The 18,776-nt window shown below is 41.3% G+C and overlaps 2 protein-coding genes across 2 annotated transcripts in view; one reads left to right on the forward strand and one right to left on the reverse strand.

Moving 5' to 3' along the window:
* LOC104859205 (deleted in malignant brain tumors 1 protein) overlaps positions 1 to 18,776 on the reverse strand; it is a 113,523-nt gene that overhangs the window by 41,718 nt on the left and 53,029 nt on the right. Inside the window, exons 13-16 of the mRNA XM_033761228.1 lie at positions 17,723 to 17,755; positions 17,000 to 17,175; positions 14,081 to 14,463; positions 11,532 to 11,815 (exon numbers count right to left, since the gene is read on the reverse strand). Of these exons, the coding sequence (XP_033617119.1) occupies positions 11,532 to 11,815; positions 14,081 to 14,463; positions 17,000 to 17,175; positions 17,723 to 17,755 (876 nt within the window). The remainder of the gene's footprint in view (positions 1 to 11,531; positions 11,816 to 14,080; positions 14,464 to 16,999; positions 17,176 to 17,722; positions 17,756 to 18,776) is intronic.
* Positions 586 to 7,057, forward strand: LOC104874161 (CUB and zona pellucida-like domain-containing protein 1). Its single transcript, XM_033761309.1, is given in 7 exon segments — positions 586 to 1,374; positions 1,377 to 1,427; positions 1,900 to 2,072; positions 3,193 to 3,427; positions 3,430 to 3,583; positions 4,704 to 4,972; positions 6,626 to 7,057. Coding segments are annotated over 7 exon segments (1,068 nt in total). The 5' UTR covers positions 586 to 1,361; the 3' UTR covers positions 6,799 to 7,057.

Below are 18,776 nucleotides of genomic sequence, written 5' to 3' on the forward strand. Positions count from 1 at the left end.
GACCACCTCTTCAAACCTGGTTGCCTAGCCCTTCCTTACTTGACACATAGACTATGATTTGGCCAATCTAAAACCACTTTGTATTTCCCTAAAAAGAGCCTTCAGTATTGGTTTTTAAAAAAATCTGTCCTGCTTCTTGCTTATGTACTTAATAGGGCAGAGAAGGATGAAGAATATCTTCATAAAGGGTGCATGTGAGGTGAGCTTTGAATAATGGTGTGACGAGGGAGGGAGAGGCAGAAGTAGGATGGTAGAACCAGAGGCTCCGAGCAGATCTAGGAAGACAAAAGAGGCTGGGGGAGGAGGCCACTTGCTAGGGGCCCTTGAGCCTGGACACATAGGCTAGAGTTAAGGGAGGATGAGACTCCAGTTTTGGTTCTGAGAGTGTGACTTTGTTTTCCATGACTCAATTCAGGTAATGAAGAGTCTCTACAGTTGTGATAGATTTAGTATTATTCATTTGAAGCAGTATAAAGATTTACTCTCTGCCTTGTACCAAGGGTCAGAGATTCCATGATAAAGAAGAATTAAAAGTTCAATCTGCAGCTCCTGGGAAAGACAGAGATGAATCAGAGATTCCATGATAAAGAAGAATTAAAAGTTCAATCTGCAGCCCCTGGGAAAGACAGAGATGAAATTACACTCAGGGGAGGACATGCTAAGCTCCATTCACAATGCCTGAGTTAAAAGAAGTCTCTATTTTGATTAACATTCTTGATCACCTTCTTATCCCTTTCAGCAATTCCAGACTGTGGTGGTTACCTGAACACTTTTGAAGGATCCTTTACTAGTCCCAATTATCCACAGTCACATCCTGCGCTGGCTTATTGTGTGTGGCACATACAAGTGGAAAAAGGCTACAAGATAAGATTAGACTTCAAAGAGATCTTGTAAGTACTGGGGAGCAAATGCGGTGAAGCCACCTGCCAACTGAGGGGCTCAGGGAAGAGAAGCAATCACTTAAGCCCCTATATGTGAGAACTTTTCAAGGACTTGACATAGAAAGGGAGTTACTCAGCAATACTATGGTATTGAACTGGTTGACTATTTTTCCAAAGATTCTGAGGTCCCATGATCAGGTGACCAAATTCCAGATTTGTCATCATAAACCTGAGATGCCATTATAAGGAAAATCCTGAATCTTTTAAGAATGGGGTGATAGGCAGAACATTTGAATAGTTGAAAAGCGTTTTCACCATGGACTCTTAGCCTAGAAACAGATGACCACTGCAGATTTGACTTTGTTGCTGTCTATGATGGCTCCTCCACCAAGGCCGGCCTGATGGGACAAGTCTGTGGCCGCGTGACGCCCTCCTTTGAATCTTCTGCAGACTCCTTGTCTGTTGTGTTAGCTACCGATTATGCCAATTCTTACAGGGGCTTTTCTGCATCCTACACTTCCATTTATGCAGAAAACATCAATACTAGTAAGTTACATTTTATATTTCTTGGCTGTTTTGAGTTCTGTACGTAGAAACTGCTCCTTAATTCCTAGCCTATTTGTGGTTAACGCTACATGTCAGCTTATTCAATATACTTAGAAATGTAGTGATAACCCAAGGCTTGACAATCATTTCCTTACATTCCTTAGTATAAGAAGAAACAAACTCTTTTATCCACCCAAAAAAGATTTCTGTAAAAAATAGGGACTGGTTCTCTCAATACCTTCTGAAAAGATGAACATATTAGATTCACACATTCTACTCTCAAAGAAGGCGACAATGAACACTGTAAAAAGTGCATCAATTTCTTAACTGTCTCAGACTTCAAACTACCACTGAGGGGCACATGGAATTTTGGCTGTCCATAGATTCACCTGTGCGGGAAGACTTTGAGGTCCAGAGTTCCCCACCAGCACAAACACGAGATCATCCTTTTCTTCCTTTGTTTTCCTGACAGTGTCTTTCATTTGTGACTCCGACAAGATGAGAGTTATCATAAGCCAATCCCATCTAGAGTCATTTAACTATAATGAGGATAACTTACAACTAAATGACCCAACTTGCATACCAAGAGTGTCAAATGTTGTGGAATTTGCTATCCCTCTGGATGAATGCGGTACAGTCAAAAAGGTAAAGTGAAACCCTGACATCCAGGCTCTACCAAATACCAAATGCATGCTGCTAATGCAGTGGGCATAATGACAAACCATGTTCAGCTCTTAGCAGCTGAACATATCGTGAACATGTGTAGACATACAAGTGCTCACAGTCATTCATACATAATTGCAGAACTGTTTAATCCATTGTCAGGATAACTGGAGGGTGGTTATTTGTTTGTTTTTCCCAGAAGGTAAGGATCTCTGAAAATGCACAAGAGAGGGTTTGAACATCTCTGTGCTGTGGAACTCTTGTGCAGAAAACGTTTACATCTTATATTTTAGTAAAAATTGAGCTGAATTTTTAAAGATCTTCCCTTGTAAAGAGAGTTGGTAAAAACATTATCCTTTAAATGTGAAAAATTTTATTGTAAGTCTGTGATTTGTTCTACATGTTTTAGAACTTGGATTCAAGATTTCAGGCGATTTTCAATCTGCAAGTCCCTTTAGGATGTACGCTGTAATCTTTTCACTCAGGAGGCTAAGCAACAATCTAATTAAGAAGAATGAAGGCGTTACAAGAGGAATTGATCAGGACAGAAGTAAAGTTTTTTGTGCATGTGCCAAAATGAACACAGGTTTTACTATACTTGGAAGCCAGTTGAGGGAACCTGACAGAGTTCCTGTCTATGCATATTTGGAAAACTGCCTGATCAGCTACAGTTAGTGCTTTTTACGGAAAGAATATGCTATAGGGTTTAAAGTTTTTGTTTTGTTTTGTTTTTGGTACCGGGGATTGAACTTGGGTCCTTGCACTTGCAAGGCAGGCCACTGACCCGCTGAGCTAAATCCCCGGCCAAGGGTTTAAAGTTTTTATAGGGCTGGAAGTTTGCATTCAAGATCTATTTTTATATCACTGAAAAACTTCAGTACAATTCTATCTCCAAGCTGTACCTCTCAACTCACACTTTCCTTTATTTGTTCATGTCCCAGAATATGCCTTCGATAAAATGTTGAAGGCATATAGTATTCTGACATAAAAGCTGTTATCTGGTGGTTTAAGAAAATTATGTATCTGCAAGGGTTATTCACATGCATGTGCTAAAATATTACTGGACTAAAATATGAAATTTGAATTCTATCTTGCCCTGCAGGTAGAAGACCATTCAATTACTTACACCAACGTAATCACCTTTATTGCATCTCCAACTTCTGCAGTGATCACCCGTCAGAAACATCTCCAGATTGTTGTGAAGTGTGAAATGGAATATAACTCTACCATGGAGACAATGTACATAACAGAAGATGATGTAATACAAAATCAAAATGTGCTGGGCAAATACAACACAAGCATGGCTCTTTTCGAGTGTGATTCATTTGAAAACCCTATATCGAGTCACCATATTATGTGGATTTGAATCAAACTCTTTTTGTTCAAGTCAGCCTGCATACCTCAGACCCAGACTTAGTGGTGTTTCTTGATGCCTGTGTAGCCTCTCCCACATCTGACTTTGCTTCTCCAACCTACGACTTAATCAAGAGTGGGTATGTATCAAAGCAGTTGATGCCTGATATTCCTTCCCGGGAGTAATAATGATTTTGAATAAAATACTATTTTTCTGCATATATATAATATTTCCTAGTGCTACTGTCATATAATTTAATTAAATTTATCTTCATCATTTTAGGAAATGATGTACATATGTCACAAAATTTTAAGGTAAAACATATATATATATATACACACAGAGTGTGACATAGGAAGAAAATAGCTAAAGGGAATTGGGAAGAGGAGGGGAAAACAAATAAGGGAAAAGAAAAAAATGAAAAAATGGAAACAAAGTCTTTGTAAATAGGGAAGGGTGGAGAGGGTGAGGGGAGGGCAGGGGTATGGGGAAAAAACAACAACCAAATCATATCATGTACAGGTACAAGATCCCAATGATAAATGTAAGTGTACTGTTTGCTTTAAATGTAGCAATAAACATAATGAATAAAAATCTACATAGACACAGCCCACATGTAGAATTTTAAGGGTATTTACAAAATATTAAGACAAATTTACTTTTTGTCAAGAGGGTTCTATTTATGTTTTTGACTTTGTTTTTTTTTTTTTGTTTGTTTTGGTACTAGGTAGGGATCAAACTCAGGACCTTGTTCTCGCCAGGCAGGCACTGTGCTGCTGAGCTACATTCCTGGACTCTATTTCTGTTATTTTTAACCAAAATCTGGGAGATTACTTAATGTGTGTCATCTTTAGAACATAAATAATATCATCAGGAAAATATATGTAGCATTCTTACATATATAAAATTATAAAATTTTTCTTTGAAAGGGAAATTTTTCCTTTTCTCTCCTAGAAGCTGTTAGATTTTACTAAACTATGCTTGCATTAATAAAAAACATATGAGATTATTTGACTCTCCACATACAGGTGTTCACATGGACAAGGATCTTAAAGCTAGAAGAAACCTTACTCTGTTACCCAGGAGTCAAATCTATAGTTTTAGCTCACAGTAGGGTAAGCCACAGAGGTTGTCTTTCCTGAGAAACTTCGGGGTTCACAAATTAGACAGTTTATTGAAAACTTTGTATCGTCTCTTCCTAGGATGGGAAAGACAAACCACTGTGTATCTTCTGAATGTTTTCATAAATTCTGTTCCAGATGTAGTCGAGATGAGACTTGTAAGGTGCCTCCCTCATTTGGACACTATGGAAGATTCCAATTTAATACCTTTAAATTCTTGAGAAGTCTGAATTCTGCGTATCTGCAGTGTAAGATTTTGATATGTGATAGCAGTGACCACCAGTCTCGCTGTAGGCAAGGCTGTGTCACTAGAAGGAAACGAGATATTTCTTCATACAAGTGGAAGACTGATTCTATCATAGGACCCATTCGTCTGAAAAGGGATCGCAGCACAAATGGAAATTCGGGTAAGAAAAAAAAGATATTTCATGATCTAACAACACTACCTGGTTTATAAAATGTTGCTCAAATTGATTTGTTTTTAAGATGTACACTTCAGAGATTTGTAATAAAACTTTTAGAAATAAGTGGTGATTTTTAAGCACATAGGAAAAATATTTGTTTTCATTGGTTGATAATACTGGGTACAGTGTAAAACATAGGATGCACAGATGATACAAGCAATGTCCTCATTTCTAAAAACAACTTTCCTTTAGCTTCCTATTTGATGTAGATACCACAGTTAATAACTAAATCAGAAGCAATGTATTTTAACCTCTGAATAAAACAAAAAAGCCAGCATCTATACAATAGTTTATTTGAAAATCACTTTTTGTTGTTGTTTTTTGTTTCCTTTTGTTGCTGGGTTTTTGTTTGTTTGTTTGTTTTGTTTTTGGTACTGAGGATTGAATCCAGTGCCTTTACATGGAGCTACATTCCCAGCTCTTTTAAAATTTTGAAGCAGGGCCTCACTAAGTCACAAGGTGCTCAGGATGGGCTTGAGCTTGTATTCTTCCTACCTCAGCCTTCCATGCTGCTAGGATTACATGTTTGTGCCACGTACCCACATCCCACTAAAGTTTTTGTTGTGGTTTGTTTTGATTGTTTTCTGAGAAAAGGTCTCACTTTGTAGTATAGGCTGCTTTGAACTCAGATTGTAACCCAGGCTGGCCTAGAACTCAAAACAATCCTCCTGCCTCTGTCTCCCAGGTGCTGGGATTACAGGTGTTAAAGTTATTTTTTCAAAACAGAGAATCTACTCTATCGACACAGAACATCCCATTTCCTTTTTAAAGGCTTGAAACCTGAGGCCTGCTAGGTTATATGGGAAAGAGGTTATGATGATTACTCAAGGATAATCCATAATTAAACGGTTTATGATAAGCCAATGAAATAAAAAGGCCTTTGAAGAATTTATCTTAGGTGTGATTGTGGCATTAAAGAATCCTATAATGCATCTCTTATTTATTACTAGTAGTATGGATTATAAAGGAGTGATTCTGGTTTGCAGCAAAACATTTCTTTGGCAAAAATAACAGAACACCAACAAAAATTAAATTCAGTAACTTTAATAAACATTCACTGTTAATAAAAGGCATTCACAGTGAATTTATGGTAGTAAAGCATTTGTTGTATAGTACATAGCAAGCATAGTTTCTACAGAAATTTGAAATTAGTTGAGAATTTGTGAATCAAAGTCATGGAAATGTCCTATATATTAGATAATTATCCTTTTCTTGTTTCAAGGGAATAAATAAAAGTGTTTCTCATTAGCTAAAAGTATTTTTGACAACTATGAAAAAGAGCGGCCATTGATAAATGAATGTGGGCCTGCCTTACAAGTTCAAGGACTCAAGTTCAATCCCTGGTACCAAAAAAAAAAAAAGAAAAAAGAAAAAAAAGAATCTGCATTTCCATTTGATTATTATGCTTGCATATCACATTTTTGTGTTATATCAAGGAACACAAGTTAATAAAATATTTGATAGTGGCTCCTCAATATGGTTTTAGAGTCATGTATGAATTCATGCATAGGATTCAAAGGGTGTGTAGAGATGTTATTAATGTTACCAACATTTTGTAATGCTAACAGATATTTAAAAATATGTTTTCAATTACAGGACTTCTTCATCAGAAACCTGCAGAAGAAACTTGGAGCCAGCCTTTCAACAGTCTACATCTATTTTTATTCATGGTCCTTGCACTGAATGTAGTGATTGTGGCCACAGTCACAGTGAGGCATTTTGTAAACCAATGGACAGACTACAAATACCAGAGGCTGCAGAACTATTAACTAACTGACTTAGGCCTAAGCAGGACACATTTCTCCCAGATGCTGAAAGAAAAGAAACGGTACCTCGTGGCTACCCAGGATAAGAATAAAGTAGGAAGGCCCGGAAAAATGATATAAGCAGACTTTTATGTCACTGTGTCAGTGTATTTCATTAAAAGATGACTGACTTGGACAAATATTATGTCTATTAACTCTTATTTTAGGAACTGAAGTCATTACATGAGTTACAAGCATCTCTTTTCATAAACACGAAACATCTTAACCAAACACCAGATGAACACCAAAAGGTTCTTTTTGCTTAAGAAAAGTAGTCTTCAAAGTTCGATGCTTTTATTTTCAAGTGCTAAACAATGCAAAAAATAAATGGCAAATATGCTACCTTAGTAACGTCTGAAGTTATAATATCTTTATCTAAAATGTAAAAGAGGGTAGTGCAGTTGCTTTGCTGCCCATGTTTCACTGCCAAAATGCACTCTAAGTGTTTATCATCTTAAGCAGCTTGGAAAAAGAGAAGTACCTGACTACAAAATGAGAGACCTCGTACAGATTTTAGATTAGTGAAATAAAAACATTTTCCTCCTACGTATTATCAAATATCAAAGTCAAAGTTTAATCATACTGGCAAGGAGTAACCAGTTGTGATTTACAAGTTCCTGTCTATAGTAGGTGAACAAATATTAAAATGTTGAAGCTCATTATATTAGATGAATAATACAAGGCTTCCTCATCACCTAGCAACACACACAGTTTCAGGTTCTAGTCTAAATCCAAATGGGTAACCACATTCCTGAATACCCAAAGACATGCTCTTTACATCTCTAAACATGTATCACACACATAGGTTGCTGGAGGGATTACAATGGACATGACAGAAACTACTCTCCCAGAACAAGTCCTCAAGGGTCTGAGGATTTTCCAGCTTCAAATCAAACCAAATTTTCTCCATTTTAAAAATATCTCCATGTAGATTTTCTAAACACTTTTCCAAGTAGCCATGCAGTGACTGTCCTATATGTTCATCCATATAATTTAAATTGAACTATTGTAAGCTTCTTTTTTAACCTAACAAGTGAAAAACACCTGAAATTTAATTCGAACGGGCAAATAACATTAAATATTTTAAACAGCACAAAAGCCTAGTTTGGTGGCTGTACTTCAGCTGTCTCTCCATCTGCAAATGACTAGTTATTCTCTGGCCAATAGAGCTTGCCAATAGGGTAGGTAGGCAAAAGGCAAATCCTATTGTAAGCTTCTTTTTTAACCTAACAAGTGAAAAACACCTGAAATTTAATTCGAACGGGCAAATAACATTAAATATTTTAAACAGCACAAAAGCCTAGTTTGGTGGCTGTACTTCAGCTGTCTCTCCATCTGCAAATGACTAGTTATTCTCTGGCCAATAGAGCTTGCCAATAGGGTAGGTAGGCAAAAGGCAAATCCGACATGAAAGTGTAATTAAGAAAATTATTTAAATATTGTGACTCACTAGAGTAGAAAGTTGTATTACCATGAGCCCCCAAATCCTTTATAATGGCAATATCGAGCTATACCAATTCATTGTCAGTTTGTACTCACACGATTTTAAAAATATTTTTCTTCTTTAGGAGGAACTATAGTGAAACCCCGGATCTGGCCTTGGTGTCCTGGCCTGCAGGTCTTCCACTTACCAGTTGGGTGTGCTGTGCAGTTCTCGTTCAACCTTGATCTCCACATTAAAATAGGGATGGCAGTAGTTACCACCCCGTCCTCCTGGTTGTGGTGGGGACCAAAAGAGAGAATATCTGAGCAGCTGGGGCACTCATGTTCCATTCCCCATCACTGAAGAATTCTCAGTACCTGTGCTTTAAAACTTGCTTCCTTGGGCCACAGTAGTCTCGACTGCCATGGTGGGGATTTAGGAAAATATACCCTGACCCAGAGGTTTCCTGGGAAGGTGCTCAGGGTCACCCCTGTGAGGGATGAGGGAGGCAGGACTGGGAGCTGACAACTTACGAAGCAGTTGGAGTAAAAGGGCCTATTCCCTGGGGAGTCCTGGGGACAGGTTGGCCCTTCAGGTATCCCACTGAGGCCCAGTGCTCAGACTTTATATACCTTTGTTAGCTCAAGTTATGGCTGTAAACTTGGACAAGACAGATGTTTTGAGTTGAGGGAAATTCAGGGGGAGCAGTGGCACTGAGAACCATCAGCCATCAATGTTCCCTAGCAGCCTGGAGAATGGACGACAGACTGAGGTGGCATCTGGGTGTCACTCCTGAGGAGCCACTGCACTCATTTCCTAAAACAGCTAATACAGCTTACTATAAACATGATTTCAGAATGTCTCACAAGGCAAATCTACCTCTACACTATAGTCAAGAGACTTCATTAAGGTATTTCAGAAAGGCTAAAAGCAAGGGATGGGCAATAGAACACCAGGCTCATGCAAACTAGAGGGACCAGGGATTGGAAGGGTTGGAATCCAGGCTATGCACTTGGCTTATGTTGCCCTGAGGGGTGGGGTAACCCTACTACTGTTAAGTAGGAGGGAAAGATCTAGCTCTACTCCCTTATCCCCATCCTAAGCCAGATCTCACCAGCACAGGATGAAACATGCTCCTCTTCCCTTCCCCATAGGAGTGGAGAAAAGTCCTGTCTTCCCACCTGGTCTGTGCCTGATAGGGGCTGTTCAGCTGAGAGTTCCACCACTGTCTGCAGGTAGTGTGCATCCACATCCCCACTTTGCCTTTTGACCTCATTCTGATAAGGGGAGGAAGGAGGGAAGGGGTGCTGGTGAGCATGGGGGACTAGGCTCTGCACTTAACTTTTGTTGGCTGGGGTGGTGGGGTGGGGCTAGTGGTTTCCCTGGTATTTGGCTGGAGTGGGCCAGTTTTTGTCTGCAAGTTTCCTGTGTTGCTGGGTTTTCTCTTTGCTGGTCCTTCTGGTAGCAAGAATAGGCTTTTCTTGGGGCTATTTTAGTATGCACCCTTGGTGTTCCTGAACTACAAGATTTTCCTTGAAGAAAAAGTGATCCATGGAGCGTGGTATATTGAACACATTTAATTTGACTTTAAAGCTTCGTTGTTCCCAAGAATCACCTGAAATATTTTTAAAGAGAGGTGCTTCCTGGATCTGGTCTCTTGAACTAAACCAAGTGAAACTCATCTGGAAGTTCATTGGGATTGATTGATTGATATAAATATTAGTCCTTTCACTGTCAGTATTTTTCACAGTAGAGATTTGCTGAGAGTCATAAAGTACTAGCTGGGTTTTTTTTCAATATTGGGGATTGAACCCAGAGCCCTACACATGCTAGCCAAGCTCTCTGTCACTGAGCTACATTCCCAGCTCTGCATGCTAGGTTTTGGCAGCTGTTAAGCCTCTGTCTACTTCAACACATTATGGATAGGCATAGTTAATGGGACATTGAACCTTGGAAAGTGGAAACTCTAGCACCCTATGACTAGTTGGAAAAAAACCCTTAGTGCCTTTGAAGCATTTGCATGAAACAGGTATCTGATGCTCAAATCATTGTTTAATGTGGCTGAAGATTAACCTTGATTTAAAGGCTTATCAGATTGGCCACAGGTGACATTTCATCAGTTTCTGCATATGAGGGAACTTCATCAAAATAAATATCAGCATAATAATTTCACTAACAGTTGTCAATGAAGGATATGTTGTTGATAGAACTGAGACATTCCTGTTAGAGGCAATAGCTGTCTGAGTAATTTGTCAGGTTTTCATCTTTTAGGACCTGAGAAGTGGCTCCCAGGCTGCATCAGACAATACCCATTGCCTTGTGGGACTTCACAGTACTGTAGTTTCATCTCTTACACTGCTATTTATTGTGAAAAACTGGAATAATTTCTTGGAGATGGGAATTTGTATTTTGAATATTGCTAATGACTATTTCTTAGCAAGCAAAAACAAGCAACAAAACCACCAATGTTCAAGTCTATGCATTTACAGGATATCCTGAGAGTAGTAAGGCTAGCATTGGTGTCTTCCTGACATAGGAAATGGATAAAACAGGTGCTGTCCTCCTTTAACAGACACACATTGGAATATGTGGATCTTTCCTTGTCTGTTTATGTACTCCTCAGGTTTCCTGGATGATGCAGGATCTGAGAAACAGACTGAGAGCACTACCACATGAGCAGCTGGCAGCTTAGAAAGCAGGTACTTAAAGTCCCAACACCATAAATCTGGGCTCCCATCTGTTCCCTTTGAAACAAAACAATTAAAGCTTGTTTTGATGAGTCAATGACATGTATGATTCAACTGTCACGTTATGAGAGTTTAAAGAAAAATGAGTAGTGGCTTCCTGACAGACAGTTTATTTTTTCATAAGACTCTTAGCAAGATCCGAAAATTCTCACATCAGCAAAGTGACAGAGATCCACCTATTAGTATCTGAATAATAAGTAATAAATTTTTAAAAGTCTTTAAAATGGCCATGAGGTAGAGGGAAACAACCCTGCTTTTAATAAAATTTTGTATACTTTAAGACAATGATCAACATCTTGATAGGGAAGAATTAGAAAATCAGCATCTTTAGCCTAAAAGGGTAACTGCCTTAGAAGTACGGTAATTAGAGATTTATTCAGTAACAAACTTCAAAGAAGCAATACTTATGTTTTTCCTGCCTGTCTCCGTAAGGATCATTTCTGATTTGCCAAGCACTGCTTCACTGCAAGAAGTAGACTGCTCCTAATTTCTAATATATTCACATACAAGTTGGAGAAATCACACTTAGGTCTTCCTCTGAACAGTTGCTTTGTTGATCTCCAGAGGTCCCACTATCTGGAAATGCTTAGTCTGCTCTTCCTTTGGCTCCAAGGGATCTGCATCTCTCCTTTTCCGCTCCATACAACCCTGGGAGGAGCGAGAGGAGTAGTCCCTTTTTCTGCACATGACAATCTTACATTGCAGGTAGACTACATCATAGCTATCAAGAACACTGAAGACATTGAACTTGAACTGGGCCACATTCTTCTGTGTAGACTGGAGGTTGACATAGGTATTGTCTTTGATACACCTGATAGGGGAAACAAATCCAGGTCAAAAAGATTAACCTAAGTTATGAAGTGAATTTACTCTAACCCAAGTAGCCAGGGTTGGCCCCAGATTTCTGAATTCCAAACAGAGCTCTTCCTGCTATACAATCTTTCTTTTATAAAGAAACTATTACCTCTCCTATTCCTGCGTCTACTATGTGCTCACAGGTGGGGATTTTTGGAGCTGGCAAGATCTAAAGCATGTACTACTGAGATTAAGGGTTTGTGGTACTAAATTAGTTGACTAATTGGAATTAGTATAGTCTGGGTGTGGATAATGGGAAGACCTACTTTGGGTATGGGTGGAACCACCCAAAAGGCTTGTAGCCTGGATTGGATAAAGGGAAAAAGAGACTTGTTTCACTGCTTGCCATAGGGCAGAGCCAACCAAGCCCTTTGGAGTTCACATCTTGCTACAGATTGCCCCAGATATTGGATATGGAACTATAGGATTTAATGTTTGCTCTGCTGGATTTTGGGCTTGCTTCGGTCCCACCCCTTTGTATCCTTCTCTTTCTAACTTTTGGAATGGGAATGTTTAAACTGTGCCATTGTATGTTGAAACTGTTTAACTTTGTTTTCATTTGTGGAGGGGCTTTGCAGCTAAGAGTTTGCCTTAATCTTATAGGAGACTTTGGACTTGGACTTTTCATCAATGCTGAAACTGTTAAGACTTTGGCAACTCTTGGAGATGGACTAAATGCCTTTTGCATAAAGGGATACATATGAGTCTTTTGGAGGCCAGGGGAAATGTTATGGCTTATATCTAGGTGTCCCGCTAAAGTCTCATACACTTATAGGTGGGGAATTAAGGATGTGTGATAACTAAATGAGTTTTAGCATAGTTCTGGGTATGGATAATGAAAGTCTCAACCTGGGCATGGGTGGCACCAGCGAATAGGCTTATAGCCTGGATGGAGTATAAAGGGATGGAGGAAAGGCAGGTGGCTTTGGTTTACTGATTTCTACCTTCTGCCTTGCATGCCTTGAATTGTTTCTCTGCCATGTCTTTCTGCCTGTCACCCCACCTTGGAGCCAGCTGACTATAAACTGAAACCCTTACACACTGTGAGCCTGAATAAATCTTTCTTTTGTTAACTTGTTGGTGTTGGGTATTTTGTCCCTGCAACAAAAAAGTTACTAAAACAATCAGTAACCAACAGGCTCAGAAAGCATAAAATCAGAAATAATAAGGGTGACCCAAAGAACACTATTAATTCACTGGATCTAATTGAAATGTATAAGACTCCATCCAATGACAGCAGAATACACATTCTTCTCAAGCCCATATGGGACATCACCAAGATAGAACCCACTTTGGGCCATATGAGATACCTTAATAAATGTAAGAGAATAGAAGTCACACAAAATACATTCTCAGGTAACTATTGGATTAAACTAGAAATCAAGATCAGAAATATTGTTGGAAAATTCACAAATATTTAAAAAGGAAACAACATACTTTTCAGGAACCCATGGGTTGGGGAGAGGGAAAATGGTGAAGTAAAGGCTGGCAGAGGTTCTTCCAGAGGTAAATGGATTTTGAGAGCACTAACTTCATCACTGAGTGAACCCATTGAGGAGTTTTAGCTGTATGTGCTATCAGGAGGTGCAGCCTATTCAGAAAAAGGAGGCCATAAAGTGGGACCTCGGGGACTGTATGTGGCAGGTTAGTGCTACTTCTGCGCACCTTTCATGTCATGGCTCACACCACCTGTGGCAAGTGCCATCTTGCTCCTCCCCTCGCCTTAGAAATAGTCACAACAGGGCCTCAGAAGAGCTTTACACTGTTGTCAGCATGCTCTCAACATTCTAAAGCTGCCCCAGAGTAAGGACTCACAAGGGATTCTACTGCAATAGCTAAGAGCTCAGCTTGGGAAATTCCACCAGCCCTTCAATGTCAAATGCTCTAAAGACTTGCACTGTGAATGGGAAGTCTACTAAAGTTCTCCCACTAGAAAGGAAGGGAGGCATGGGCACCAAAAGTGAAGCAGGGCAGCAGACTCCTAGGCAGCAAGGACCCTGTCCAGGACTTACAGGGGAATCAAGGGAGGTATCTAACGGATAACTATATCCCTGACTGGGCTCAGAGGGCTGAGGAGGGGCCTCACTCAGTCTCTCGGGCATGGCAAAAACTTACACAACATTCCGATGCAGAACTAACTGGTTCAGAAGATACAGGTTCCCTAACAGAATGCCATGTGCTTATAGCAGTCAATCAGAGAGGACCTTCTCTCTTTCCTTACCCTTGCCGGATCAAATCGTGTACGATGGTGGTAAAATCACTGGGATTCGGAGAAGCCACACAGGTATCCACGAAGAGCCACACATTGGGATTGGGGCTGTGGAGGGTGGCCTGGAGGAATACCTCTTCCTTCTGGCTGCCATAGTGTGACATGTGCCCATGATGCCAGGATGCAGGTGACTGATGAAATGTAAAGGACACATCGTAGCTGGCACCCTCTATCTGGGGGTCATCAGCCTCCTGAACGACTTCCACTGCAGACGGGCTGTCCACTGTGCAGGTGAACTTCACCTGGGGTATCTTGTGACGCAAAATGACTCTGTCATGGTGGCCCCATCTGTGCCCTCTGATGGAGTTGGAGTAGCTGAGGGAGCCACTGTGTTTCTGTGAGGGAGAGAGGACAGTTGGTGGCCAGTACTTCTGGCTCCTTAAGAAGCACCTGATTTCTAGAGAAGAGATTTTTCCTTTCTACTGCTGCCCAGCACCAGCTAGTTCAAATGCTGAAGAGTAGGAGCCCCTGCCAGACCTCTGTGGTGCTTAATTCCATGAAAGGGTGATATGATGTGTGGGAGCTTGCAGGAAGCCCCCTCCCAATCGATGGGGGTTCTTCCTTCCCTGTTGTGAAAGCCAAGTTGTGCAGCTATGAGCTGAGCGGCAGGCTAGGTGGTGACTCTGCCTGAAGCTTTGTCTCCTACCTTTCCCCATGTATCCCATTATTTTAGCCACCCGCTCTGTGGCTCTCATCTCCTCTTGCCATTGACTCCAGGCTAGGTGTAGCTCCAGCTGAGTTGCGGGCCTTTCCCTGCTGTCCTTGGGTCCCAGTCTTGCTCCTGCAGTGCCAACATAACTTTCAGGGGCTGAGGAGGAGCCAGAGACTGATGGGCAGTGGCCACTACCTATCCTTGCCTCCTTCCTGTGCCCGGTATGGGCACTGAAAGGCTCCTCAGTTTACCCAAAGTCCTTTGCTCAAGGAAGCTGCAGCTTTTGTGACTCAGATCCTGTGACTTTCTGCCTCACAGCTCCCCAAGGACTGCCCCATCTGTCAGATAGGCCTGAGTTTCCCTAGCTTTTCCCTGCTATGGCCTTCAGAATGCTATACCACCTGTCCTCACTCTGGTCCCCAGTATGGAATTTTAACTCAACAAATTGTTTGTGTACTGTATGTATATTTGTGCTTTATCTGTAAAGAAAGATGTTATTGTTTTGGCCCCAAAGAATGAGTATATATATCTCTTCCTCCACAGGGATAACATTGCCCTGCTTGAGAATGCACAGTTTAGAATAAATGCCAAACTTCATGGCCATTTGACCCACTCACTTCCATTCTGACACTGAACTGGCTGCCACCCCCCGTCTCTTTCTCAAACCCTCCAGCTTTCTGCTACCCAGGATCCTGCACTAGCCCAGGCCCTGCCTGGCGTGTTCCTCCTGCCCCTTCCTTAACTGCTTCAACCCATCATTCAGTAGTGGTTCCTCTAGCTTCCCTTCCACCTTCCTGTTTTGCTATCTTTATTTTCTTCACCATAAAAAAAGACTCTCATTTGTGTGTTTGTCCAGTACATGTCTCCCTTTACTTGAAAATAAGAGCCACGGGGGCAAGGATTTGTGTACTCAGGACCTAGGAGGTTGCTCACTTGCTGACTCTCAAATCAAACTCAGGACCTTCGCAGGACAGTGTTTCCTTAGAGTGGCGTGGGACTGGCCAACACTCCACCTGGTTACTGACTCTGCTGTTGTCTGACCCCAGCACTGAGGCCAGCACATAGGACATTCTGGGGCAGGTGGGCCAGACAGGTCAGAAAGGACATTTATAGAGCCCCCTGAGGCCCAGAAGCTTCTGGGAGCCACCTTTCTCCCAGATACTGGGGACCGCCAGTATGTCTTTTGGGGCACAATCCTCTGAGGTAAAGAGTAGGATTTTCAGAGCAAAAAGGTTAAGAATGATTATGATGTTACACATCAAGTAAAAGATAAAACATGAAGTATGGCATTAGAGGGATTATTTGGCATCATGTACTGTTTGAATGAATCTGACTAGCAAAAGTAGGCTTTTTGCATGTGTCTAAACAGGGATGCAGAAGAATAATAGTATGAAGATCTTGCTTTGGGACATCTTACATTGTTAAATATACTGCGACAAAGGATATCATATTTGTTTACTCTCACTATATCTTTGATAAATTCATTCCCTTAATTTGAATGCCATTGTTTTATGAAATAAGCATGTGGTCAAGGAAAAATGAATATATATTAAATAGACTCACTATTCACAAGTGTTCTATTTATACTTTCTAGACTGTGGAATATAGCTACTTGGATAGAAACATAACAGTTAGACAGACAGACACTTTATCCTTTTCCATCCCTAGTGCCAAAGCTTGAACATGGTAGGTGTGCCCTAATGCTCAATCAAGAAACATATTGTAAAAGATAGTTTGGAACTGAGAGATTATCCATCCATCCATCCATCCATCCCTCAAAACACATCAGCACTCAACACTTGAGCACATCCCAAGTTCAGTGTGTGTCCTAAATAACTCATTGGAAGGAAAGTTCCAGACAAACTAGTGAGCTGCTCCAGGTCATACCAAATTCAGAAATTAAGCCATGCTTTGTGTTTTTTCTCTGTCTTACACAGCCCCTGCCTCCTACCCGGATCTTGGGGATTGAACCCAAGGCCTTCACCATGAACTATATCCCCAACCTATTTTAAATTAAAAAAAAATTTATGACAGGGTCTTTCAAGATCACTAAATTGTCCCCAGACCGGGCATAAATTTGTTTCAGCCTCACAGAGTGCTGGGATTACAGGCATGTGACATGACACTTGACTACACAGGTTTTTGACAAGTGGTTGAATTTTCCAAGTCCTCTTGGGCCTCCATTCATAGAAGGTGCCACCTCCTTGTCAGTTTCTTACCTGCCAGACAGTGCCACAGTGGCCATAGGCAATGTTGAAGATCAAGTAACGCCCAGTGACTTGGGGGCGACACAGCTTGTCATTTAGGTGGACATTCCAAGAGGAATACCCCAGTCTTCGGAGGTAGCCTCGGTCAACAACTGCTTGGAAGAGGTGGGGCATGCAGAAGAGCTGGGCTGCGGGAGAGGGAGAACTGTCACAAGGAGAACTTGCACTGTGCTTACAGGCCAAAGGTTGGGTGTGTGTTTATTTTCTAAAAGTCCCAAGGACACTGCTCTGGGCTGGGGCTGGCTCAGCTCTCTTAACCCTCTGCCCTTGACTTTCATTGATTTTATTTCCATCCTCTATCTTCAAAAAGGCTGTGAGGCCATCCATAATACATCCATAACACATCCATAACACATCCATGGCACATGTTCTGTGGACCATGAGCCAGAGCCTATGTAAGGTTTAAAGGACAGCTCATTTCCCATGTTGAGTCCATCTGGGCCTCTGCATGGAGGAAAGCTGGAGACTGAGTGGAGACATAGAGGGAAGGAGCTTGGATGCAAAGGGTGCTACTTCCCCAACCTCCTAAAGTCTAGCACACAGATGGAAATGAGAGATCTCAGTGGAAACATAGGGGCCAATCCCCCTTAAAGCCGATTCCTTCTTCCCCACTTGGCTGCTCTCTTAGTTCTCCTTTTCTGCAGCCTCAGATCAAGGAAGGGAGGATGACTTTACCATTGTCCTTGGGCACAACGGAGTCAGCAGGACCTGGCAATGGGAGAGGATGAGAACAAATGTCAACAGTGCTGAAACACTAGAAGAGGAAACTATGACTGGAAGTAGATGAAAAACAGGTGATTGGCTCACTTGACTTAGCTGTTAAAGCTAAAGAATCAGGTTATGCTGAGGAAAGGGGGGCCCAGAGGTTTCTGGTGGAGCTGGATTCTGGCACATGTGAAGCAGTGTTGAGGATACACACTTCCTCAAACCCAAGATTTGTTGGAACAAAAAAAATCATAAACACAGAGTTTCAAAGTTTATAGACACTGTCACATGGATGAACTCTGGCTGGTGCCCTTTTCTACACATGTGGTACCCTTGGGATCTCCGGCTGGGCAAGAATGAGTCTACAACCTTCAAGGGCTCCTCCAGCTCAGAAGCAAGATAGGACAGTCTCCCAGGACAAAGTCTCAGCCTACGAAGCATGGCTGGATAGATTCATTCCACCCCTTTAAATCTCCTGGGTCCCAGTCTCTTGGTTCTTTGAATACTGTACTACATGGAAGGATGCTCTGTTGATGGATAATCAAAGAAAGGAAAACAGATTGTCATTGGCAGTGGATTCTCTGACAGCACCAGGACTGGCTTGGACTCAGAAGAGACACCACAAAAACAAGGCCCTTGAAGGTTGACTCCAGCAACAGACTCAAACCACTTGGCTCTGCATGATTAATGTTTGTCTCCAGGGAACTCTGACAGCTTTTCCATTTGGATTCCAGGTCTAATCAAAACAGAGGTAGCATCTACATAAAGGTAAAAGCAAGACCAACAATTGCTTTGATCACCTGTAAAAAACTAAAAATGGAACAGGCAAGGTGAGCTCAGACTTGTGTGAGTCTCAGAATTTCCTAACTCCTTGAGATTTACACAGGTCAATTCTGGGCAAACTTAGGACACATACAAGGAAATAGTACAGCCCACCTGTGCAAGTCAGAATGCCAAGAAGTTGGATGACAATAAAATGTATTCCAGGAAAGGTACAGGCCGATCTTGGATGCACAGGACATGA

This window comes from Fukomys damarensis, unplaced genomic scaffold (assembly GCF_012274545.1).
Source record: "Fukomys damarensis isolate Sample0158 unplaced genomic scaffold, DMR_v1.0_HiC HiC_scaffold_8, whole genome shotgun sequence".
Lineage (NCBI taxonomy): Eukaryota > Metazoa > Chordata > Mammalia > Rodentia > Bathyergidae > Fukomys > Fukomys damarensis.